Source organism: Fonsecaea multimorphosa (genome assembly GCF_000836435.1).
Source record: "Fonsecaea multimorphosa CBS 102226 unplaced genomic scaffold supercont1.16, whole genome shotgun sequence".
NCBI classification, from domain to species: domain Eukaryota; kingdom Fungi; phylum Ascomycota; class Eurotiomycetes; order Chaetothyriales; family Herpotrichiellaceae; genus Fonsecaea; species Fonsecaea multimorphosa.
The window spans coordinates 429,589-452,877 of NW_015971650.1; the positions used below are offsets into that span (position 1 = coordinate 429,589).

General features: G+C 52.6%; 12 protein-coding genes across 12 annotated transcripts; 7 read left to right on the plus strand and 5 right to left on the minus strand.

Annotated features, from left to right (window-relative positions):
• Nucleotides 1-924: 924 nt before the first annotated feature.
• Z520_07803 (uncharacterized protein) lies at nucleotides 925-1,795 on the plus strand (the record flags this gene model as incomplete). The annotated part of the gene is made up of 3 exons (XM_016778300.1): nucleotides 925-1,122; nucleotides 1,211-1,480; nucleotides 1,577-1,795. 3 exons carry the CDS (start codon nucleotides 925-927, stop codon nucleotides 1,793-1,795), a joined length of 687 nt encoding a protein of 228 aa, XP_016630660.1.
• A 955-nt stretch (nucleotides 1,796-2,750) lies between these two features.
• Nucleotides 2,751-4,100, minus strand: Z520_07804 (uncharacterized protein; the record flags this gene model as incomplete). Its single annotated transcript, XM_016778301.1, has 3 exons — nucleotides 2,751-3,035; nucleotides 3,098-3,569; nucleotides 3,640-4,100. The coding sequence occupies 3 exons, from the start codon at nucleotides 4,098-4,100 to the stop codon at nucleotides 2,751-2,753; spliced, it is 1,218 nt and encodes a 405-aa protein (XP_016630661.1).
• A 1,010-nt stretch (nucleotides 4,101-5,110) lies between these two features.
• Z520_07805 (uncharacterized protein) lies at nucleotides 5,111-5,665 on the plus strand (the record flags this gene model as incomplete). The annotated part of the gene is made up of 1 exon (XM_016778302.1): nucleotides 5,111-5,665. One exon carries the CDS (start codon nucleotides 5,111-5,113, stop codon nucleotides 5,663-5,665), a length of 555 nt encoding a protein of 184 aa, XP_016630662.1.
• A 21-nt stretch (nucleotides 5,666-5,686) lies between these two features.
• Z520_07806 (uncharacterized protein) lies at nucleotides 5,687-6,748 on the minus strand (the record flags this gene model as incomplete). Its single annotated transcript, XM_016778303.1, has 1 exon — nucleotides 5,687-6,748. One exon carries the CDS (start codon nucleotides 6,746-6,748, stop codon nucleotides 5,687-5,689), a length of 1,062 nt encoding a protein of 353 aa, XP_016630663.1.
• A 1,212-nt stretch (nucleotides 6,749-7,960) lies between these two features.
• Z520_07807 (uncharacterized protein) lies at nucleotides 7,961-8,833 on the plus strand (the record flags this gene model as incomplete). The annotated part of the gene is made up of 3 exons (XM_016778304.1): nucleotides 7,961-8,451; nucleotides 8,511-8,653; nucleotides 8,712-8,833. 3 exons carry the CDS (start codon nucleotides 7,961-7,963, stop codon nucleotides 8,831-8,833), a joined length of 756 nt encoding a protein of 251 aa, XP_016630664.1.
• Nucleotides 8,834-8,897: 64 nt separating this feature from the next.
• Nucleotides 8,898-10,136, minus strand: Z520_07808 (uncharacterized protein; the record flags this gene model as incomplete). The annotated part of the gene is made up of 1 exon (XM_016778305.1): nucleotides 8,898-10,136. One exon carries the CDS (start codon nucleotides 10,134-10,136, stop codon nucleotides 8,898-8,900), a length of 1,239 nt encoding a protein of 412 aa, XP_016630665.1.
• Nucleotides 10,137-10,410: 274 nt separating this feature from the next.
• On the plus strand, nucleotides 10,411-10,929 carry Z520_07809 (uncharacterized protein; the record flags this gene model as incomplete). The annotated part of the gene is made up of 1 exon (XM_016778306.1): nucleotides 10,411-10,929. One exon carries the CDS (start codon nucleotides 10,411-10,413, stop codon nucleotides 10,927-10,929), a length of 519 nt encoding a protein of 172 aa, XP_016630666.1.
• Nucleotides 10,930-12,417: 1,488 nt separating this feature from the next.
• Nucleotides 12,418-13,521, plus strand: Z520_07810 (uncharacterized protein; the record flags this gene model as incomplete). The annotated part of the gene is made up of 1 exon (XM_016778307.1): nucleotides 12,418-13,521. One exon carries the CDS (start codon nucleotides 12,418-12,420, stop codon nucleotides 13,519-13,521), a length of 1,104 nt encoding a protein of 367 aa, XP_016630667.1.
• Nucleotides 13,522-13,953: 432 nt separating this feature from the next.
• On the plus strand, nucleotides 13,954-15,078 carry Z520_07811 (uncharacterized protein; the record flags this gene model as incomplete). Its single annotated transcript, XM_016778308.1, has 1 exon — nucleotides 13,954-15,078. The coding sequence occupies one exon, from the start codon at nucleotides 13,954-13,956 to the stop codon at nucleotides 15,076-15,078; it is 1,125 nt and encodes a 374-aa protein (XP_016630668.1).
• Nucleotides 15,079-15,205: 127 nt separating this feature from the next.
• On the minus strand, nucleotides 15,206-16,588 carry Z520_07812 (uncharacterized protein; the record flags this gene model as incomplete). The annotated part of the gene is made up of 1 exon (XM_016778309.1): nucleotides 15,206-16,588. One exon carries the CDS (start codon nucleotides 16,586-16,588, stop codon nucleotides 15,206-15,208), a length of 1,383 nt encoding a protein of 460 aa, XP_016630669.1.
• Nucleotides 16,589-17,303: 715 nt separating this feature from the next.
• On the plus strand, nucleotides 17,304-17,891 carry Z520_07813 (uncharacterized protein; the record flags this gene model as incomplete). The annotated part of the gene is made up of 1 exon (XM_016778310.1): nucleotides 17,304-17,891. The coding sequence occupies one exon, from the start codon at nucleotides 17,304-17,306 to the stop codon at nucleotides 17,889-17,891; it is 588 nt and encodes a 195-aa protein (XP_016630670.1).
• A 380-nt stretch (nucleotides 17,892-18,271) lies between these two features.
• Nucleotides 18,272-22,400, minus strand: Z520_07814 (uncharacterized protein; the record flags this gene model as incomplete). The annotated part of the gene is made up of 11 exons (XM_016778311.1): nucleotides 18,272-18,572; nucleotides 18,652-19,082; nucleotides 19,185-19,706; nucleotides 19,761-19,841; nucleotides 19,913-20,076; nucleotides 20,131-20,205; nucleotides 20,265-20,362; nucleotides 20,960-21,262; nucleotides 21,319-21,665; nucleotides 21,720-21,783; nucleotides 21,835-22,400. The coding sequence occupies 11 exons, from the start codon at nucleotides 22,398-22,400 to the stop codon at nucleotides 18,272-18,274; spliced, it is 2,952 nt and encodes a 983-aa protein (XP_016630671.1).
• Between the last annotated feature and the right edge of the window lie 889 nt (nucleotides 22,401-23,289).

A 23,289-nucleotide genomic window follows, 5' to 3' on the forward strand; every position in this document is an offset into this window, starting at 1 on the left:
ACTAATAAACGAGCCAGGGCCTCGATTTCTTGTCTGAGGAAGCCCGCTGCGTCATAATAAGTTGGTGGAAGATTCCAATGTTTCGAACCTATGGCCTGATCCTGGAATTTCGAAGAGCACGGGAGTCGGGAGACCTCGCCGCACTGGATGATTGATGGACACTGGAAACCTTCTCCATGTTCTCTTGCACTGGGCTTGGACAGACATTTAGGAGGTCAAGCATGTTACTTGTCTCAAATCTCAATTCTCTGGCTATGGACGTTGGCGCATCTAAGCGCAGGCACTTTTGTAGACGCTGTGACTCGGTAGACAGGGGCTTGGTAACATGCCGTTTAAGGACCAGGGATCGAGAGGCTCACACAGTGAATATAGCGCACGTGCTGATACCGTGACAAGCACTGATATGACCATCACTTGGCGAGCCGCGCACGAAATAATATCACAACAAAAATACATCTTGATGGTTGCGCAAAAAAGAATGGTATTTACAGAGGTAGGTTCGCAGTTTCCTGCGTGCACCATCTCTGAAGGAACCCATTAACCACCTAAGCCAGAGTCCCAAAGAACCACTAATTGAACTACACACTAGGTGTAGAGAGTCCCGGAGAACCACTTTTGATGCAAAGGCCTGGGTCGCACCACTAGGCTAATGTTCCTACCAGGGCAGGCGATGGGAATTGTGGGTTTATTTTATATATACATACACAACAAGGCTCCGAATACGCCCCACCCCGTCCCCGGCAGCTGATTGGTCGAACGTGAAGAGCCCACACTAAGCCTTTCTCGGCTACGGCGGCTACGGCGAAGTGTCATGCTAACAAAATCGCAGAATCATCTTCGTTTAATCCACGACACACCCCTCAACGACACAACCGTCGGAATTATCTCAAGTAGAGCGTCCCTCCAAGTCCCACCTCAGCCTCAATGTCGGAAGCCGAGTCGAAGCGCCTGGCTCAGGCCGAGTATTGGGATGAGCGCTACGCCAAAGTCGGCCCGGACGAGCAGGTCCACGAGTGGTTCAGGTCCTTTGACGACCTTGCTCCCTTTCTAGACCGGCATCTATTCCAAGTCCGAGGGCCAGAGACGGCACCTAAGATCCTTCATCTGGGATCGGGAGATAGCGTAAGTTCCTTCTCCCTATCTTCCACACGAGTAGGAACCCTTGGAGTCGAGATTTACAAAAGCGGCTGAACCCTGGTGCCTATGCTAGACGATCCCCGAGGACCTCTCAAGAAGAGGATACAAGGACCAGCTGTGCGTCGATTTCTCTCCGGTTGTCGTAGACATCATGTCGAAACGACATCAAGACGTCGGGGGCATTACCTGGAAGCACGCCGACGTCCGGCAGATGGATGAGGTACTGCCGTCCGAGTCGGTAGATGTAGCCTTTGACAAGGGGACTTTGGATGCCATGATTTACGGGAGTCCCTGGGACCCGCCGGACGAGGTGCTTGACAACACCGGTCGCTACATTCGGGAGGTAAGTTCGCGAAATCCACCACCAACACATCTTCAACAGATTTACATTTATTGATGGGAAACTGACTAATTCTTCGCTAATATTTGGCCGCTTTAGGTCTTTCGCGTCCTCAAACCCGACGGGACCTTCATCTATGTCACATACCGGCAACCGCACTTTATAAAACCGCTTCTCAACTGCAAAGGCGTCAACTGGGATATCACGGTGGATGTGCTGGGCGGTTCCGGCAGCTCTCTGGACTACCACGGGTTCGTGCTGAAGAAAGCGACGACGACAACGGTAGCCGAGCCAGCGGAGGCGGCGCAGACAAGATGAGGCAGCTCCGGCTGATATCGCCGGCCCGCAGTCACAGTGTCGTGTATCTTGTTGATAAAGACTTGCAGATCGGAGGAGCAGCCTAGCTCGAAGATGCTCGACCAGGGACAAGAAGGATGCCCCAGGAAACGAGCTGCCGGTATGGAGAGGTCAAGTAATCTCTCACACCCCGAAGCCCGCTGGGACGCTGATGCAAGTGCTCGGGTTCTCTAAAGCAGGTGAACATTGAGGGAGATGAGTTTCAGCCAGTCTCACGGGGTATGCCAAACCACCACCGATTGTCGCTGTCTACACAGGGAATAAATAGCAGAAGGCACCCTCCTCCGGCGACGATAATTGTCACCAAGCTGCGCCTCCTCTAGATCACCACCGGCAACAGCGCTGGCGAACCTGGGCGGAATACGATATACATCTAGAACAAGATCAAGGAATGAGGACTGATCAAGTTGAAGGGGTGCCTTAAGCAGGCACAATAGCATTTATTCACTACATTTTTTTGGTGTTTTCGCCAGTATGATCTCCCCAAGCTGCTCTGCTCCGTAGAGCTTCTGTTCCATCAACCGTACTTTTTTTTTTTGGTGTTTTTTGCCAGTTTTTCTCCACCCGTGAAAGCTCCCCCTGCGGTGATTTTCATCAAGCATAACATAACCTGAGCTCAGTGAGCTGGAACCGGTATCCTATCAGAGCCTCCAATAAACTCCCGGTCCCCCTCCTTCCGTCTCAAGCGCGTGTTTGGGTATCTCTGATTCATTGAAAAAAAAAAACATGATGGGTAGTAGGGACAATGGAGACTGTCTGCAGAATGTGCACATCGCATGCCCTCGGATTCAGGTTTTGGGAAAGTGTGAAAGTTTTCTCGCATCGTTCTGCGCCCTCGGATTCTGGTTTTGGGAAAGTGTGAAAGTTTTCTCGCATCGTTCTGCGCCCTCGAGTTTCTGGACCCCGAAGAATTCGATCAGAATGGTGCACGTTCGTCCGGGATCATGAGGTTCCTCATAATAGAAGGGTCTCCTGGAGAGGAGGGAGGCGGGGGCACGATTTCAGGGACGCGTTCTGATTCTTCAATCACTTTGGCCACACCGTCTTCTGCATCCTTCATGATTTGACAGAGTTCTTGGACCGAGAAGACTATGGCCTTGTTGCGCATGGAGAGAGGGACGATGGCTGGTGGCGCGATGTCGAGCATGGGGATTCGCAGGGGATTGCCTGGAACAAGGGTGCCGTCTTCATCACGAATGTCCTAAAATTACCCGAAAGGTCAGTGGGATTGTACAGGTAAGCCAGGAGTGAGAGAAGACTAACTTGAACATGCATCTTGAGTCCGTCGCCGTCGCGTCTCCAAGTCGACAAGACGACTCTCTTGGATTGATCCTCGTCGAAGTCGACAGCAATGAGCACTTGAGTTTCACGCACACTCTTGTGGAGGTAGAAGTCGGCCAAGTCTGCAAGTCGAGCGCGCTTGTGGGAGTTGACAAGCTCGAGACAAACACCGTAGTTGACTGAGACGTCATGGCTGAAGAAACCATCCGGTTGGTGATAATCCTTGATGTAGGGATCTCTCGCAAAGCAGTATGCAGACTCGCTGTTGCCGAGCTGGCTCACAAATGCCGCTTCTTCAGGGGAAGAGCACAGTTGTCGCATTTTCGCACCGAAATGCTGGGAGAACCCACAAGTATGCTGCTGAGCTCCAACTTTGAACCCGTGAGCAAAGAGATCGTGAGCATACGCAGGCTTTTGGTGGTAAAAGTGCCCGGTGTTGGAGAAATAGCCGCCTCTGCAATCTCGGTTGTTAGCAAATGGTCAAAAAAGGTTGACAATCTCACTTGTCCCTCAAATAGACATACCGCAAATCGTCTGCGCCAGTGGGGGTGGTTCCGCGAAGTGCGTGGCAGTTGTCGAGACAGATTCTGAGACGGTCCACGTGGCGTTCTTCCAGTGGGAATTCGGCCCAGCGAGGACGTGGGAGAGTCACCTGTCGGATGATGATTTCTTTGACAGTGGACTTCACAACACGAGCGTCGTTGGGGGCGGTGGGAAAGATGTTCAGCATTCTCTTGAGCCTCCAGTAGAGTTCGACTTGCTCATCACTTGGAACAGGTTCACCAAGCGGCGGAAAGTCGTCTTCTTCCAAGTACTCAAACTCCACTTCGGACGCAAGGTCATCTTCAGCCTCTTCTGCAAGCTGGCGGGCTCGCTCGGCGAAGATGGCTTGGTCGGCCAGTGCAATTTGGGCATGGAAAGCAGCGAGGTCATCAAGCGGGTCTTCGTCGTCGCCGCGGCGATGGATGGGAGTAGAGGGATCCATGGTGTGATGGAGTGTGAAAGACGGAACAAGTGAGACGAACGCGGATTGTCAACAAATAATTTTAGGCAATACTTCGGCTGAATACCTATTTAGGTAGGATAGCCGATCGCAGAAATACATGGTGCAGTCTGATACAGACTGCTCAATAACCACGAGGTGACCGCCTAGTATATTAGAGACAGCTGGAGCCTGGTATCCAGTACTAAGTATAAGGATTCTACGGTCCTTAAGAGCAAACAGGATATCCATCTGATTGAGGATGATCTTATAGCTAACAGTCTCACACTTCCACCTTGCTGTCGTCGTACCCTGTTCTTGCAAGAACTGTGCCACTTGTCTTTGAAGTCGGGTCGAAGCGATATACAGCGCACGGGCTTGGCAGGTGAATTATCTACGGCCGAGCATAATTGCGGCACTGGGTGTCTACGGTCGGTTATTGATACCCGCCAGACGCAAGACATCGTTTGTCGGAGAAAGTGTTTGGCACAACCAGTTCAAGCCATCTGAAACCACCAGCAACTAGGAAGTCTCATGCCTGCATTGCTAGTGTTTGGGCTATCCAGACAAAGAGAAGCGGCGACAAAGTCCGTCCAAGCCAGCAATGCCAATCACTCTCCATGGGCTGTACGGCCGGAGAATAAAAGGACATGGCAGCGTCAATTAATCTACCTAGGTAGGTCAAAATCACAAGATGTCGATATCGTAGTGTGGAGGATCAACAACCTGGAAGATAACCAGGTGGTTGTGGTGTGACGAGAGTCAGCCCACTATGCCTCGTACAGCGTCTAGAACAGGGCTATGTAAGGGAGGGAGGAGATAATCATCCACGCAAAGGAACTTTGGGGGGCGGGACTGGGGGCGCAGTTAAGTAGCTGGTCCGTCCTCCGTGGATCATCGCTAGATACCTAGTAGGTACCTTCTCAACTACCATTCCTTCTCCAACTCCCACCCACGTTCTCCAACGCATTATAAAGGTATATCTACCACCTAAATAAACACCAGCAACCATCATGACCATCGCCCAAAGAACAGGTCTCAATTTCCGTCCCCCATCGACGACCCCTGCTGCTGACCCAAGCTCCTTCGAATCCCCTCACGTTTCCTTCCTGCAGGGGACATGGAACGTCACTCACTCGACCCTTCCCATGTGGAAGAACAACCGCAACGTAACGATCACGTACACTTCCCTGCCCGAGAACGCCGAGCACCTCGATGACCTGGTCGAATACCAACCCTTGAAAAATGACAAGCACAAGCGGGTCGAAGGCATCGACACCCCGGACGCCCACACCAAAGCCGCATACAACTGGCGCGGCAAGGGCCTGTTGAAAGTCGCCTCGAGCCACTGGGAGATCCTGGGATACGGGGAAGAAGAGGGCGGCTGGGTGGTCACGTATTTCGAAAAGACGCTGTTTACACCCGCGGGCATCGACATCTACGCTCGGCGCAGAGGCGGCGTGTCCGAGGAGTTGCTGGAGCAGATCAAGAACGAGATAAGAGCCATCAAGCACCACCACATCCAGAAACTGGCCGATCAACTCTTTGCCATCAAACACAATTGGTGACGGAGTATGTGATAGGATGGTTTATGAGAGGTGCCGACGGCTTATCCAACAATTCGACCCGTCGAGGTTCCGATACCAACCGCCATCAAGTAGCTCCTGCTCCATGGCTGCCCATTTCTGGACCTTTCCTCCCCCGGTCGTCTTCAAGTCCAAGTCGGCGAGCTTGACGTCTACAATATCGACTCCTCCATCGACTGAGTCGGCTCTCCGCTTTAGAGCCAGAAAGACGCTGCAATCCCTCAACGCCATGGCCACGCCAAAGTCCTTGCCATTTGGATTGAGAAAATCGTCCAAGCCCACATACCCATGGTCTTCCTGAAGGGTCTGGAGATGTCTCAAAGCAGGCTGTACATTTTCTCTAAACGCCGCCACAAATTTGTCGATCCCATTCTCGAGTGGCCAGATATTCCCCAGCGTCCGCTCCAATACAGCGTCTTGATCTGCTAGCAAGTCCAACGGACAGAATCCCGAGTCACCCCTCCCTTGGTGACCTCCGGCTTTCCTCCGCATCGCATTTAACGCGCACGTCCTGCAATTTCTCGCGTCCGCCGGTGCACTGGGACTCTGCACCAGCCATTTGGGCTTGAACTCGACCAACCAGTCGATCCCGGGACCCTGCAAGTTCTGCATGAGAATGCCATACTGCTCGTTCTCGTACGAGGGCAGATAGACGTGGCGTCTATGGTGGTGGCGGATCTTTTTGCCCTTGACACCTTCCGCCGAGAGGGCAGATAAATCCACAGTGTCAAGCTCTCTCAGTTCCTCGTTCGCCTCGCTCACCATTTCTGGGGTGAGCTTATACAGCGCCTGCTCCATCAGCAATGATTTGTGCTTGCCGTTGAAAAGCGGTGCGATGCGGTTCTCAAAGTCCGACACGACTTGCACCGCGGGTTTCGTGAAGGGTAGATCTTTGCGGAGACGCATGACGCAGCAGTTTGAGTGGTGTTGGAGGGACGGCGGCGACAGCACAGAGACGCTGTAGATGATGTTGGCGGCACCTTCAGCCAGGTAGTCTAGTTGGAGGTTGGCAGTGACCAGACTCGAGGGACATGACGGGGAGGATCGGTGAGTCGACATGGACATAGCAGCGTGTCAGTCCCAGCGGCAGTGATCAGAGATGTACTCTCCTGTTGGCTTCACCCGGTGGATTCCCAGCGCGAGTGGTATAGATGGCCGGGATGAATTTTTCTGCCCAAAATGTCGGAGTTGTGACGCAGTATTCCGTATAGGTAAGACATGTAAAGGTTCGCGAAAGGGTGTTGTTGTCAATGACCGCCCTTCAAGCCGCCGCTCCGTGCAGGTGGTTTTCCGTATAACAACTTGGATTGCAAGACTGTCGCCGCCCTGATCCAACCATGTACTGTAACTCTGTATGAAGGATGTGACGTGAATATCCCGCCCCTGTGCAAACTTGGCAAGAGAGACAGAGACCTATCTATTCCAGTGTGCCAATAGCTCCTCGTATGCTACCTACCTACCTAGGTACCTATGCTCACTTGCCGCCCTCCCCTTCCTTCTCGCCCAGCACAAACCTCTTCTTCCAACCTATCCGGAGCTCAGGACCGAAGTCCCGGGTCTCATGGCTCTCAGGCTAGCTGAGAGACGCAGGATCAGCGTACGCACGTACCTAGGTACGTAGGTATGTGTATACACACGGACAAACAAGAGTATATTACGTACCTCCTACTGCCCAGGTAGGTATATGCGCGACGTAACTGTACTCGGTACGCTGTGTGTAAGCTTGCAAAGTGTACTGTCTGGGTTCGAATCAAAGCCCTGGGTTTTTCGGTTTTCGGTTTTTCGCGCTCCTCTCGGTGTTTGGGCTTCGTTTCTTCGGGGTTAAGGATCAACCATCCACCACCACCATCATCATCACGATCATCTCTAGTATATATATACCTAGGTAACAATGCCGGCAGATCCCCAATTCCCTTAATTCAATCATTCAATCATCCTCATCATCATCATTTATTTCGGGCCCTGTGCGTTACTCGCTACTGGTACAGAGTCACTCGCGGGTCATAGGTGGGGGATTGCTTCGCTTGTAATCTCTGAGAAGTACGTGTTGAGGTGGGGGAAAAGAATAGACAGGGTCGAAAGGGAGGAAAGAGCCAGAAACGGAATCAGGATCAGAGGGCCTTGGATTGATAGGTGCTGATATTTCCTGGACTGGACGCCAGGGACAGCGACGAGAAGAAATAGATCCGAGCTCAGTGAGTGAGGAAGTGTCTATCTACCTCGCTGGACGGCTCGTCTACTTCCCCATTATTGATTCGGTATCTTTCCATCCCCACAATGGCGTTGACAACCGATCTCTCCTCACACCTCGCCCTGGTGACCGGAGCAACAGGCGGCATAGGCAAAGCGACGTGCCTGGCCCTCGCGCGCCTCAACTGCTCCATCGCCGTGCACTACCACAGCGCGGCCGACACGGCAGAATCCCTAGTCGCGCAGCTCAAGTCGATGAACGTGCGCGCCTCGGCTTTCCGAGCCGACCTGTCCTCCTACGACGAGACACGCTCTTTGCACGCCAACGTCGTGCGAGAGTTGGGCCATCCGACCATCCTCTTCAACAACGCCGGGATGACCGCTGGTGTATCCCGGGTCAAGGACATCAGCGAGGTGTCCGTGGACGACTTTGAGAAGACCTGGAGAGCGAATTGCGGAACGGCTTTCTTGCTCACCCAGTTGTGTATCCCTAAAATGGTCGAGGCCGGCTGGGGCAGAATCATCTTCTGTTCCAGTGTCGCTGGCTTTACCGGTGGGGTAGTCGGACCGCATTATGCGTGAGTGCTCTTTTCAGCGCGGCACGTTTCGTCCATCTCAGACTGACTTCCCCGAATAGTTCGTCCAAATCGGCTCTGCACGGTCTGGTGCATTGGCTGGCAGGCGCTTATGCAAAGACTGGCGTGACCATCAACGGCGTCGCTCCAGCGCTGATCGAAGAGACCAAGATGCTGCCTGGAGGGTCGGCAGAGTTGTCTGCGAGTAAGTCGCTATGTGTTCTTCACAAAAGTTCGAGTTTGCTGACGGCGGAATTGCTCAGAAATCCCCATCGGGAGACTTGGGAAGCCTGACGAAATCGCAGAGACAGTGCTGTGGATGGTCAAGACTGGTTATGTCCACAACAAAATCATCGCGGTCGATGGCGGCATGTTCATCCAGTAAGAGATGCTGATATGATAATAGTAGGGAGCCCGCAAAAGGGCGTAGAATGACGCCTCGGACGGTTTCAACCGCCAGCCTCTTTCTTCTTCCTTGCTTCCTCTTCTCTTTCCCGTTTCCGTTGCAGAAATCTCTCCCTGGCACTCATCTTATCGGCTTCGCTGACCTTGCTCTTGATCTTGTCCTGCTGTTGTTTCTCCTCTTCCGCTTCGACCTGTTTCTGTTTCTCCGCTATTTCCTCAATCTGTCTCTCCATCATCCGTGACTGTCTCTCGCGCTGAGCGTGGCGCGCATCTACTGCCTTGGAGGATCTCCAGTATTCATCCTTTCGGGCAGATTCTGCTCTTGTAGGTGCCTGTTGCTCTTTCCCGGGCTTCTTGGGCGCAACGTTCAGGCCAGCAGACAAGAGCTGTCGTTTGTCGACCACCTCACCTTCATCGTTGACGACAATGTGTGCTCCTTGCTTATTCAGTTCCTCGGCCATCTTTGCTTCGGATGTCTCTTCCTCGATCGGCGTCTCCTCCTCCACACCACCTTCCTTTCTCTTTGCTGCTTCCTCTTCCGCCTCTTTGATCAACCGCATCCTCTCTTCATCCTTCTCTAGCATCCGCTTGTGGAAAGCGGTCATGCCTCCGCCTTGCCTGCGCCGCTCTTCCTCGGCTTCCTCTCTCTTTTTCTCCTCTTCCTCCATGCGCTTGATCTCCTCCTGTTGCTTCCTATATGCTCCGGTCACGAATTTCTCCTTGTCGGCGAATTCATCTCCCTCCGCTTCTCTTTCACGTTGCAGTAGCTTCTCGCGCGCCCGGAGCTGATCTCGTTTCCGCACCTCGGCGCTCTGCAGTAGCGAACCCATGTATTTGGGTCCCGAAGGTTCCCCCGCTTCATTTGACTTCTTCTCTTTCTCTGCATGGAAGGTATCGTAGGCCGCATCGTAGTCGTAGACAGATGAGTCTATCTTCGAGGCTTCTTCGTCATGCAATTTGGCACTGCGCAGTGCCGACAGGTTGACATATTGGTCCGTCCCTGTCGCCGATCCGGAGGATTTGGCCTTGGGAAGCTGCAGACCGTACTGGGAGAGCTTTGGCGACTTGCTCGGCGGCTCTCCGTCATCATCGTCATCATCAAGGTCTTTTAGGGGTCGTAGGGGCTTCGAGGTCTTCTTTGCTCCATATGCAGGCGCAGGCGCAGCCGCGGAGTTCTCGCCTGCATCTTCGTCTTCGTCGAAGAACGCTTTGCGTTTCGGCGCAGGCTTCGAGACGCCTGAGGACGACTTGGCGGAGTTGAGGCCGAAAGCGAGGGATGGCATCTTGAGATCGTAATCGAAGAAGGACCCCGCCCACAACCTAGTTGTGGGATGCGTCGAGAATGTGGATTTTGCAATGCTGAGGGCAGTTTCAGTCCTTGATGCGGCGACCTGCTTCCCCGAAGTTGTGCCGAGCCTTGTCAAGGTCACCACTTGTAGCATTCCTGTCTTTCTTCTACCCGTCGGCCACGGCTTGAGGACATCAATCCGCAGGAGGAGACTGACCTCGCATCTTACAACTACAGAGACCAGCGCAATCACGCGGCACGAAAGGAATATGTCGTACTACTTCGTCATAATATCACCCACCGACTCGCCGCTCTTCGAATTGACCTTCGGCACATCAAAAGCTGGTGGCGACGGGGTTGCTCGATTCCGCAACGGCGAGACCTCTCGGTACATGAATCAATTCATTGTCCATGCCTCTCTGGACGTCGTGGAAGAGGTGCAGTGGCTTACGCCGAATATGTGGCTCAAAGTCATCGACAACTATGCACCCACGAATTCCCACATCAGCTGCTTCATGACGGGGACGAATGTACGGTTCATGCTGCTCCACCAGCCATCAGCCATGACCAATTCTTCTGCGGGTGCTCGAGCATCGACCATTTCGTCGACTTCGATCCCGCAGAATCCCACCAGTCCACAGACGGAAGAGGCTATTCGGCAGTTCATGAACGAGGTCTTCGAACTCTGGGTGAAGACATTGATGAACCCGTTTTACACGATTGGAAACCCCATCAAGAGTCCAGTTTTAAAGCAGAGAGTCACTGCTGCAGGCCGTAAATGGCTGTGATGACTGTGCTCGGCCTCATTGTATGGGAGGTTCCTTTGTCCGGGATTGTTTGCAGACGCCACAATCAAACGTCTTGAACAAAGAATCACAGCTTGACACAGAGGAATCTTGCTGCCCGAGCACAAATGACAAGATGGCTATTTTCCCACCGTCAGTTTGCATCAAATCTGAACTTGTCATCGTCATGTCTGGCGGGATATGACAAGATTATGCCCGGAGAACCACTTGCAACTCCGCCACACAAAGCAGAATTGACCGAAACGCTGTCCGTTCAGTCCGCCAGAGATCGTCCGTGATCGGAGCTGGTCGTACACGCCAGGTAAAGTCTTGCTGTTCCGCCCACTGCGGTTTTGGATCCTATTCTGACCATCTCCTATCAGTTGTCGTGGGCGCAACACAGCACGGCAATTTCCCGCTGCGATATCACGAATCAGAACCTACCTCAAAGACAACCAAGTGTCATGGCCCCTGTGTCCGAAGTCCCCTACAGCCCTCATCACGAACTACTCCGTCGATCAGCTGCTAATTACCTAGATTGGCCTTTGTGGGCTCAGATATTGCTGGTGGTGGTGGGAGTTACGTTCTGGATTCCGGCATACTTTACAGTCCAGCTGTTCATGGAATGTTCGTGTCTCAGGCGCCGCGGCAGAGAGGAGCTGGTTTGAAAAATAACGAGCTATGGAGGAAGAGCAGGTGGAGCATGGCTTGAATGGAGCTGCATATGCATGCTGGCAGGATGAGGCTGTATATGGGCACGTAAATCGGATATCCACGATTCAACATGCTCGAATCTGGGTCACTCTGCCTGCGGGCAAAGGCTGAGGAACTTGAACCGCCCAGCCTGGTTGATGCCCGGAATATCTTTCAATTCTGCGTGCCGATCGGCCCTTAGTTTCTCCGGGATTGTTCCGACATTCAAACTTCGCGGATTCCATCACCATCAAATGTCCATTCGTTAGTCTCTCTAATCGGCACTGAATGACACTCTCCATACAAGTAATACGCTGCATTTGTGTTTGAACTGGAAGCAAGCTCGCCCTAGGTGCAAGCGGCTTCCAGCTCCTCCTCGAAGTTTGGGGTTGTCAACGCTACACAGCATTTACCCAACTGTTGTGCCATCGTTGCAAGCTTGCGACTGGCTCTGCCCATGACAGCTGAACCCTCATCGCATACGGATTCTTTCTGACGCTGACCGACGAGTCTCGAACCTTGGAATTGAGAAGGTCCTCTTATTTTTCGACAAAATATCGCTAGAAAAGCCAGCGTACCCCCGATTTTTAGTTGTGATCAAGGACTGGGCAGTTCTTGGTCCTAACCAGACAGAAACCCACCATTTCGGCCGGAGGTATCCTGGCGCGATAATCAGAGAATAGCAAACAGTGAAAGAGGGTCCTGCCAGGGGCGGAATACAAGTTTACTTCTCGGCCACTACCATCCGTTGTTGTTCTCGACCTTGCCACGTCTCTTCTGCCACGCTCTTGGCTCACCATGTCCCACTCGAAGCGCAACACGTCATTGGCCTTCTTCACCTCTCATGAACGCTCTCTCCTCCGCTCAAGTTGGGGCACCCAGACAACTCGACTTACGCGCGACTCGTTTCTCCCCTTTGGATATTGCCGCCTATGTCTCGGCTATGCTAACGTTCCTGTGGCTTGCGGCGACGGGAACAACAACGGAACTCGAAAAGTCCATCTCTTTTGCAGGGAATGTGCATTGAACGACCTCATGGCTCAGAGGAAAGAGATCAAACGGCTAGAGAGGGAAGCCGAAACGAGAGAGAAGGAGGAGCGCGAGGAGAAAGCGAGGGGGGAGGAAGAGAGGAAGAAAAGAGAGTTGGAAATGTTTGAGAGGACTGCAATGGGTTTTGCAGACGATGGCGTTGAATTCATGGGAAGAAAAAGGAAGAGGGAAGCCGAAGAGTCGCATACTCATCGGTCTGAGACGCAGACCAACGGCACTGAAAGCAATGAAAAGACCAAGAAGACAAAATCCTCCGAAGCGAGTTTCTGGATCCCAGGCTCTGATAGCCTCTCCGCATCGACGGCTACGGCTTCCAAATCTAAACAACAAAAGCTTCATCCACTATGCCCCGCATCCACACCGGGGGACAAACACAATTACTCGCTGAAATCACTCATCACGGTCGATTTTGCAGAGATCGCCCCGGAGAAGGGTTCGGGCGCGAAGGCGGACGAGCCGACGAGGATATGTCCAAGCTGCAAGAAAGCCCTAAACAACACATCACGACCAATGTTGGGAACAGCAGATGGTTGTGGCCATGTCATCTGCGGCGCCTGTGCTGACTTGTTTCTGTTGGGTTCCGGTTCCAACAACGGTGTATCGTCGAAAGGGGCCGAAGGGACCAAAGCAAGCATTCTCTGCTATGTCTGCGAAGCGGATCTGAGCGGGACGTCGTCCAAGACTGGAGAGAATGAGGAGAAGGGGGGCAAGGAGAAGAAGCACAAACATAGGGAGGGAAAGGAAAACAGTCGAAAAGTGGGCAGCTTGGTCGAGATCAGTTGTGAAGGCACAGGTTTCGCTGGCGGGGGGTCGAATGTGGCGAAGCGGGAGGGCGTGGCATTTCAGTGCTGAATTTTGATAGTCAAGCTTACGCGGATGACTTTGCTCCGGTTCATTCAATATTCCCCTGCATTTTCTGAAGTGCCCAAATAGTACCGAGATATTACATAGGAGACTCGTCAAGGACCAAATGAGTGAATCAAGGCTACCGGAGACGGATCATCGCAATTATCCGCCCGGGCTCCGCCCAGACTTGACGTGGGCTCAACTGCGTTGCAGACATGCTGGATCTGCCGCATTTCGCCGGGAACCACGCTTCATTCCCTTCTCCTCCTGTCATACCTGGCTTGCAATACTCCCCGCACAGGCCGAGCAGATATTGAAATGGGTGCTCGTCCAGAAACAACAAGACGGCGGATAACGACATCCCAAGCGCCCGACTGAGCCAGTTCGCGCAGTTTCATCACTCACATACCCTAGACTCTACAAACCCCTCCCGCCAAAATGCAAGGCTTCAACATGGGCCGCTACGTCCCTCCGGACCTGGAGGGCGTAGTCTCCTTCAACACGGCCTCGGGCAAAGGCCACGCACTAGGCTCTCGCGCGCGCAAGCTCAAGACCGAAGGAATCCTTACGGTGCGCTTCGAGTGCCCCTTCGCGATATGGTGCACGCACTGCCAGCCCGAGCAGCTGATCGGCCAAGGCGTGCGGTTCAACGCCGAGAAGAAGAAAGTGGGCAATTACTTCTCGTCGCCCATCTGGAGTTTCCGGTTCAAACATGCCGCGTGCGGCGGGTGGCTGGAAGTGAGGACGGACCCGAAGAACGCGGAGTATGTGGTCGTCGAGGGCGGCAGGAGGAGGGATACCGGCGTGGATAAGTTGTTGGATGGCGAGATCCGTATTACAGGTGGTGGTAGTGGTGGTGCTGTGACAGAGGAGGATAAGGCGCGGCTGGAGCGTGATGGTGGATTCGGTACCCTGGAGAAGAAAGTCCACGACAAGACACTGTTCGACTCCCAAAAGCAGAGGCTCGAATCGCTCCTGAAAGTCAGTGAGCGTGACTGGTCCGACCCTTACGAGCGGAGCAGGAAGCTCCGCGCTGAGTTTCGCGTCGGTAGGCGGAAGAGACAGGCTGATGAAAAGTCTGGGGAGGCATTAAAGGACAAGTTTGGGTTAGGGGTGGAGATGGTGGGAGAAAATGCAGAGGATCGCGAGAGGGCCAGGTTTGTCGAGTTTGGCGAGCATCCCGAGGCGAGTTCGAGGAAGAAGCCCATGTTTGCTCACACTGGTCTCAATGGCAACGATGGACTTCATCTGGTCCCTTCTTCTTCTACTACTTCCTCCCTCTCGCCCTCCCGGTCTAAGCCCGGTACCGGTACCGCAGCAAAGAAGCCGGATCACAAGAAGGAGATTCTACAGACCACGCTACGGAGCAATACGAGGATCGCGGCCGATCCTTTCTTGAAGGAGGATATCTGGCAGCCTAGAGTCAAACGGAAAAAGGCGGATGAAGCGGCGGCGGTGGAGACGGAGCATAATAACAAAGACACAGAGACGAGGAAAACGAAAGCGAAAGTGACGGAAAACAGCACGGCGTTGGTGGTGGGCTATGATTCGGATTCGTCGTGATGATACCCATAGGGCCCAATCTTTCAGGCATAGAAACAGGTGTTCTTGGGATCAATATTTGGTTTCCCTATGCATTAATCATACAATCCTTGAAAGCTGCTTTTCTTATTTCCCCTTTGTACAATGCTTACTTCTGCCCTTCTGGGTTTTGCTGGGTCGTTTTCGTCTCCGTCTCCTTGACGGCTTGCAGGGGACGTCTCGGTGCTGCAGTGAAACCGCCCCGGGGAGGTGGTGGCGGCGGTGCTCGACTACTCGCCCACGGCGCCTGCGTGACACCGTTGACAAACCCCGCTGGCGCTGCTGCTGACGGCTTCACAGCAGCCCAGGGAGCAGCGGTCGACCCCATCGGCGGACCTGGACCACCGGGCCTCATCGCACTCGGGGCATTCGTATCCGTGGGATTTCGGAGCGGCTGACTCGCGGCATGTGTAGAAGATGGCGGCGGCTTCGCCTCAGGATCCCTCTCCCATTTCAACAGCGATCCAAAGGGGAAATGCTGGACGACGGGGAACTTTGACAGGACTTCGGCGTTGTACATCTTGATCATGCCCTTGTTGATCTTACCCCATCCGTCCTTGATGCCCGAAATGTCAAAGAGCATCGGGCTGTGTTCCCAAAAGGGGCCCCTCTTGACGTCGTAGATGAAGGCGATGGCTGAGAAGTACATATTTGACTTCTTCTCCTTTTCGACTAGGTTGGGTTTGGTCACTGCCGAGGCGTCTGGCGCGTCGGGGAGTGATCCTTCAGTGGGCGTGTCGTCTGTCTCGGTGATGGGCGGACACAGTTGCGCGGAGCCGAACACGTACGGCAGGAACGAATTGTCGTCCAAGCCCCAGACGCCGTGGGACCCGGCCGGTTCCAGCGTGTATGTCTTGATGAGTTTCCTGATGAGCACGAGGTACAGCTCGAACACGCCCAGGACGATTCCTCGCTCTTCCACTCCCGGCTGCTCAGTGTCGTCGGCGAAGAAACTCAGCTTCCACAGGCAGGCCAGAAACGCCAAAAAGCTGAGCTCGTGGCCCGTGCCGTAATCCAGCCTTTGGGGACTGCCCAGGCTCCCCAGGAGATATGCACCGAGCTCTTCATGCGCTGGTGCTAGTTCTTCTGGCAGATATTCCGTCAACAACGCGTCAACCTGCTCCTCGACGATCTTGAACCACTTGCGGAAGCTGACATTGCCAAATCGCCTCGGGCCGGTATCCGGAGGGACGGCGTCGACGAGCTCAATTAGCTTGTTCAACAGGCTGCGCAGGCGAGAGATGGCATCTGAGTACACAAGATCCTCTGAGTCTAGTCGCCACGTCGTGATTGTGCTCGTTCCTCCTCCCGTCTGGGTTTTGCGTGGCAAAACAGACCTGTTCAGTTGTAACACGAATGTCATGATATCCCGATATGCGAGTGACATCAGGAAGGAGGAGACGTCTGGACCATCGAAAATCTTTTTCACCGGCTTCTCGAACCGATGCTCCTTTAGGTTTGCAACCTTTGTGAGTGTTGGAAAGTTCGCCATGGCGGTGATTGGGACTCGGTTGGACTCGATGACCAATCTGGAACTTATGCTAGAGGATATTGTGGCAGCCCGGAAGAACACAAGAAAGGGTTCGAGAAAGGTCGGACTCTTCTCCACAACTTACATTAGTGGAGGATAGTGATAGTTGATGTGATGTGACGATAGCACATCTGTACTTGGCGCCCCCAAGGAGAGTAAAATCCGCTCACGGCTCACGTGGTTCCTCACGCCGCTTTTACTATATAAACATTCCCGCCCTCGCCGCGTCCGCCCCTCACCTTGGACTCACTACTATCGACGTGACGCGAAATAGTAAGTGTCTCGACCTATGCAGCCGTTCCCGCGCGTAGGTCCCACAATTTGCAAATGCGTCCACGCGAGAAATCTTCCCGAAACGTCCAGGCATCCGGAGTGGTGATGGTGACAGCGACAGGGTGCTTTCCTTGGCCCACGTTCAGCGTCTTCGGAGTTGAAATTTCGGTGCCGAATAATTTGAGATTCGCGGTCTCGCGCAGGAGGGGCCTGATGAACTGCGAGCACAAAGCCACGAGCGGGATTCCGGGGATCAAGAGGCAGTCAGTTGAGTTGGGCTTACAAAACGGGCTGTCCTAACGGCACACATGTTCAGGTTATCCTCGATCCAAGATTTTCAGTTCTGCAGATACCTGACATATTCTTCGCATTGAGCTTTGGGAACAGAATTGAGATGAACAATATGACGACGCTCAAGAAAGAGTATGATGTGATCAGCCCGTGGAAGCTTGCCCACGTTGTCCTCCGAACCAGGCGGTTCAAGGAAATGACCGACTTCTACAAGAAATTCCTCGGCGCTGCAGTCGAATTCGAGAACGAGCGCGCCTGCTTTCTGAAGTACGATGAAGAACACCATCGGCTCGGGATTCTGGCCCTCGACGGTCTATTGGACAGCGGCCGGACCGCGCCTGGGCTTGAGCATATTGCGTTCACTTTCCACACCCTCAACGACCTTATTAAGGTGTGGGAACAGCGTAAAGCGTTGGGCATCGAACCCATCTGGTGTGTGAACCACGGCGGGACTACTAGCATGTACTATGAGGATCCCGATGGGAATAAATTGGAATCTCAAGTGGATAACTTTGACGATGTGGAGGAACATGAGAATTTCATCATGTCGGAGGTTTTTAGGGCGAATCCTGTGGGAACGGATTTCGACCCATTGGAATTGAAGAAACGCCTCGAAGCGGGAGAAGACGACGCTTCACTGAAAAGGCGCATTGAAGTCGGACCTCGTCCATTCCCTACGGTGGTGGGTGTAAGGCCTTGAGACGTCTGCATTTCAACGACACTGAGGAGACGCTTCTTCCTCATCTGGCTTTGCCGCGCAATGCAGGACTCGGCTTTACTTACAGACAAGTGCGTCGCATTTTCGCACAATCAATCATGACATGTTGTAACGGTCGAAAACGATGATATTGCTAGAAGATCTGTACACTGCTGTGCCAATAAACCAGTCCCTTCTTTTTCATGAATTCCTCTCTAGCTTGATCATCTCGGCCACCCCGGCCATATTTTTGCCTTTTTATTTGAGGATATGCCTCTGTGAAAAAGCAAGGACAATGTCTTGGTTGCTACTTGTGGACGTCAACGCCGGGACAACATAGAGATCCTTCAAAATCTCTACTGGTTTTTAACTGCTTGGTGGAGTCAAGTCTTCTGCTTGCCTGCGTTGACAATTTCAACTTGACGTTTTAGTCTCCAAGGAGCATCGAACTTGTCCATCCTCAACTCCACCAGCTGCATCTGTGTAGGAGTGAGGAGCTCAGGAGATGACATTTTAGATTCAAGCTCTGCCTTCGTCCGCACGACTGAACTCGCCGTCGCCGGATTTTCCGCACCAAAGAAGTCGAGCATCGATTGCCAACGCCATTGAGCAATGTCATGGTAGACTTCGTTGGGTCTGTGGATTGTCCGCTCGATCGTATATCCGTCATTGTTGAGCAGGACTCTATGGGATCGAAAAACAAAAATTAGTGAATCACGAAATCGCCAGGGGAAAGAAAGCCAAGTCAGCCGTTCGCACTCACATGATCGGCTTCAATCCTGCTCTGATCATCGTGCCAATCTCCTGAACCGAGAGCTGGATGCTACCATCTCCCACCACGAGAATCAAGCGTCCGCTAGCAAGTGTCGCTTCGCTCTGGGCTTCTCGTTGTGCAAATGCCGCTCCCGCGCAGCAGCCGACGGAGTAGCCAATGCATCCATAGTAGACCTGGGTGATGTAACGGATGTGCGCTGGGAATGTGGCATCGGGCATGCCAAACTGCGCAGTGCCTGCCTCGACAATGAGAACATCGTTTGGTCGCAAGAATTTACCGAATGATTTCCAGAGCCAGGCCTGTGTAATGGCAGGATCAGAAGACTCCTCCGGTGGGGAAATTGCTGAAGGGACCGGCGTGTCGATTACAGGCAGTCTTTGTGATGTTGCTAACTTCAGGATTTCTTTCAGGACTGTCATCTTTGGTCAGAGTTGACTCTTGGTCACTTGTCCGGTCACTTACTCGTCTTGATGTGTGTGCCTTCGAATACCTCCCCGAAAGCCTTGTGCGGAGTCAGCTACACGACATGCTAAAGGTGTATGTGTCTCAGAACCTACCACACATTGGTACGGATCAATTGAGATCAGCCGGTTCTCTTCGATTTGCATCGAAAAGGCGCCGGTGTTAGAGTCCGCAAGCAGCGGCCCCAAGTGGAGAACACAATCACTGGATTCCACAGCTTCTTTGATGCCCGGCGCTGAAGTCCCGCCGCTGTAGATGCCAACGTACATTGGGTGTGTCTCGTTGATGGCCCCTTTGCCCATTGGGGTGCAGTAAATGGGGCAATTGAGAACGTCGACAAGAGCTCCCAGCAGATCAAAAGCTCCATGCCGAGTGGCTAGCACGTCCACTAGAACGACTCTCTTGCTGGAAGTTTGTAAAGCATCGAAGATTCGAGTTGAGGCCTTCTCATTCATCGTTGCGGTCTGCGGGGGGTTCGGTTCCAGTCTGGATTTTGGCTCCGCTACGAGTGCGTGAACGTAGTCCAAGGGCACGTAAATGTACACCGGCAGCCATTGATTCAAACACTCTTGTATGGTTGCCTGAACCTTGATCAGCCATGTTGTTGAAAAGGGCAATATCTCCTTTGTACCTACGTCTATTAATGCTGGCGCGGTGCTGGCATCATCTAGGTAGGCGACGTGACATCTCACTCGAGCGGGTATGTCGGCGTAGACCTGAAGACACCGATTAACATGGTGCCGCTTTGCTGTAAACATAAAGCGAAAACTCAAGGGGCTTGGCTCACTCGATGATCAGGATTGGGACCTAGGTTGTGGTGTATCATTGCTCGTTTCTTCTGCGCAGTCATAGGAGTGGCGCCGACAATGTGAATCACGGGCACCTGTTCAGTATATGCACCCGCAATACCATTGATGGCGCTCAATTCCCCAACACCATGGGTAGTCACCACTCCACGTATGTTAGCCGTGATTCCGCATCTTGGGCCTGATATGGGATCCTTACACACTCCTGGCACTCCCTTCACACGCGCATACCCATCCGCAGCGTATGCTGCATTCAGTTCGTTGGCGTTCCCAACTGTTGGTGATGTCAGTTGGAGTCGAAGTTGACGAAGTGGTATCGATCAAGGCTCGTACCCCAAATGAGACCAGGAACTTCTCTGATATAATCGAGCAGCTCAAGGTTCATGTCACCAGGGACTCCCATAACATGTCCCACTCCAAGTTGACGTATACTGTGCACGAATGTGAGTTGACGACAGGAGAAGTAGCTCGGCACAAGGTCTAACCGGGTCCATAAATATTTCGCCAGAGGGATTTTGTCTTCCATCCTCAGTGATTTGTGATGTTGTGCAGCAGAATCCAAGGCTAAGGTTCTTGGATGACTGAAGTATTAGAGCTTTAAGACTGGATGGGACTGGGACCTTTATAGGCTGCAATATCCCTGCCCGTACCAAATCAGGCCAGTGCAGAGGCGTGTTGAACCCCCTCCTGGAGGGCCCATATCACAAGTTCCCGATGGACACAACCGAATCACAATCACATCCCAAAGCTTACCAAGCAATTTTCTCTCTGATACTTGTGCGGAAAGATTCGAGAGTGTACGGTACACCTTTCCGCAGACCAGATCCACTCAATTACTTCTATCTGTCAAACCAAATGATCGCTAAACCGGGCGGGATTCGGATAGAGACTTAACACTACGACTTCCATTTAGTCGGGCCCCGTCTAATCATGATGCCACCAGCATATTCGACAATCCTTCAGCTCATCCAACATATTCTAGGGACATGGATCCTTCGAGATCCTCTAAGTGGCCCTTTTTTTCTCACGACCAGTCTCCGCTCTCTTGGAAACTAGCTAGTGGTTGATTCAAGACCTGCTCAATCGTCCATGTCTGGTGACTCCAGCCTTTGGGAACATTGGAGTTGACGAACTCCTTGCCACCAACGACGTGATCGTAGGCTTTCCAGTAGTTCTCGTTGACGTACGCTTCGGGATCGTGCATTACAATCCAATCACCATGTTTCTGCTCGATCGCAGACGGATCTTTGGCTATAGATGCCCAGTCTGTGCGATGTATCATTTCTCGATTTAAGAAGCCCTTCAACTGATGGCAGGACACTCGCTCAAACCTTGGAAAACATCAGCTCCGCCGTAGTGATGGATTTCATGGCAGGTAGGCACTTACCGAAGCTTTTGTTGGACTTTGGTTGAGACAGCAAGGTTATCCTTGCCGCCAGTTGCCAGACAGACGGCCAATGATGTGGCATCTTCTACTGCCTGCGTGGCTCCTCCACCAGAAGTTGGGAGAAAGGAGTGGGCAGCATCGCCTATTTGAACAACACGTCCACCTGGCGACGTCCACTCAGGCTGCGGGTCACGCCAAAGCAATTTCCAGTCTATGATGCTATTCTCTGGGGCTGCTTTGATGAAGCCCTTGATCTGCTCGCTCCATCCTGGAGTTCTCTCCATCACTTTGAGTACGTCCCCGGGGCTCAATGACGCTGCCCACGAGTCTGTGGCAGAGCCATCGTCCTGGCTAGCGGATTAGCAGATGATCGTCAAGGCAAATCTTGGGGCTTGAATCACTCTGTGAGTGTAAGAAAAAGTTGCCAGGTCCTTGGACGTGAATGCCGTGAAGTGAGTGTCTTCACTAGAATGTCCTCGTTAAAAATCTTGCTTGTCTTTGATAACCCAGACCTACCCGATGTAGAAATCCCACCGTGGCTTGTCACCGTACGTCGAGAAAGTTTTGCGCAGATTGTGATCCGCTAAGACTCGGTCCACAGGGAAAGCAGCGCGATACATTGAAAATCCACTGCTTCTGGCCTTTGTCTTCTTGCCCGTCACGATTTTGTAGGACATTGACCCAACTCCATCAGCTGCAACGACAACGTCAGCCATGGCCTTCTGACCATCTTCGGTCACAACTCCGGCGATGCCAGCTTCTACGTCTTCGAAATAGTCGGTCACTGTCTTCTGAAAATGGACCGATATTCCACAACGCTGCACTTCTGACAATAATGTCCGATATATTTGCGGTCGAGAATGCATAAAAGCAAACCTGACAAGATTTGGATCGCTAAAATCTGGATCGAGCTGTCCCATATTCGCTGGCACCGGCCCAAATATATGTTCTCCGGAATGCTTTTTGTATGAAATCAGTGCGTCGTATCCGTACATGTTATGCTCGACAACGATTTGCGGCCAGTAATTGAAGACACCGAGGCAATTGGGTGCAAGAGAGACCGTATCACCTTCCAGCCGCATCGTAAGTAATAATAGCGAAGATCAAAATGGTCTGTCTCGTTGACTTGCCTGTCAAGATTTGTCCATTGGACTTTTCAAGCACCTCCACGTCAAAACCTCGACGCCAGCATTCCAGTGCGGCAACCAAGCCAGAAATACCGGCTCCAACAATCAAGACCTTCGCACCCTGTGACTGGTGCCTTTGTGGAAGTGAGAGTTTCGAAGGGTGATCAGAGTGTTGGACTGAGGCCATCTCGCTGTTTAGTCGTCACTACCTCTCTTCTCAGCAGGCGACACCACCAGAAAAATATTGGTCTTTCGATCCTTCATATGTCTTGCCAAGTACCAACTAGAGCCTAGACTAGGCTGCTCGAAGCTGAGTCGGTCCCTACACACTTTGCTTTCCGGTACAAATTGAACCACAGATCCAAAATCAAAGCTCTTCTCCAGCCCGGCATTCTTCTGCATCAGGGTGGAGAGGATAAGGTCGCCGACAAACTTATCAGCTCGGCGGTTCTTCATTCAGATGCAGGCCCAAGACTGCGAGTGCCTTGGATACTTGCCGATCTTTGTGGAAATAAGTGGGACGTCGTCTTCTGGATGTTCAATGGTTGGACCCCAGACGCGAAGTCGGAGCAAATTTCGGGGCCGAAAATACTCTGCCGACGAGAATGCTCGCACGTTTCGATTAAACTCTCATTGGACGTCTTGTACACCTCAGATGGAAATGCCACATCCAAAGGGAAATGATGCAGGACCCAACCGTCATCAAGGTCGAAATTAACAGGTATGTGCGGCAAATAGTGCATCGCTGTCGATCGGCCACGAATTGTCCCGTGAATTTCCTCCTCAGTCAGGAGTCGAATCAGGAGTCGAATCCTGACCCCTAGGATCAAGAGTGGGAGTCAGA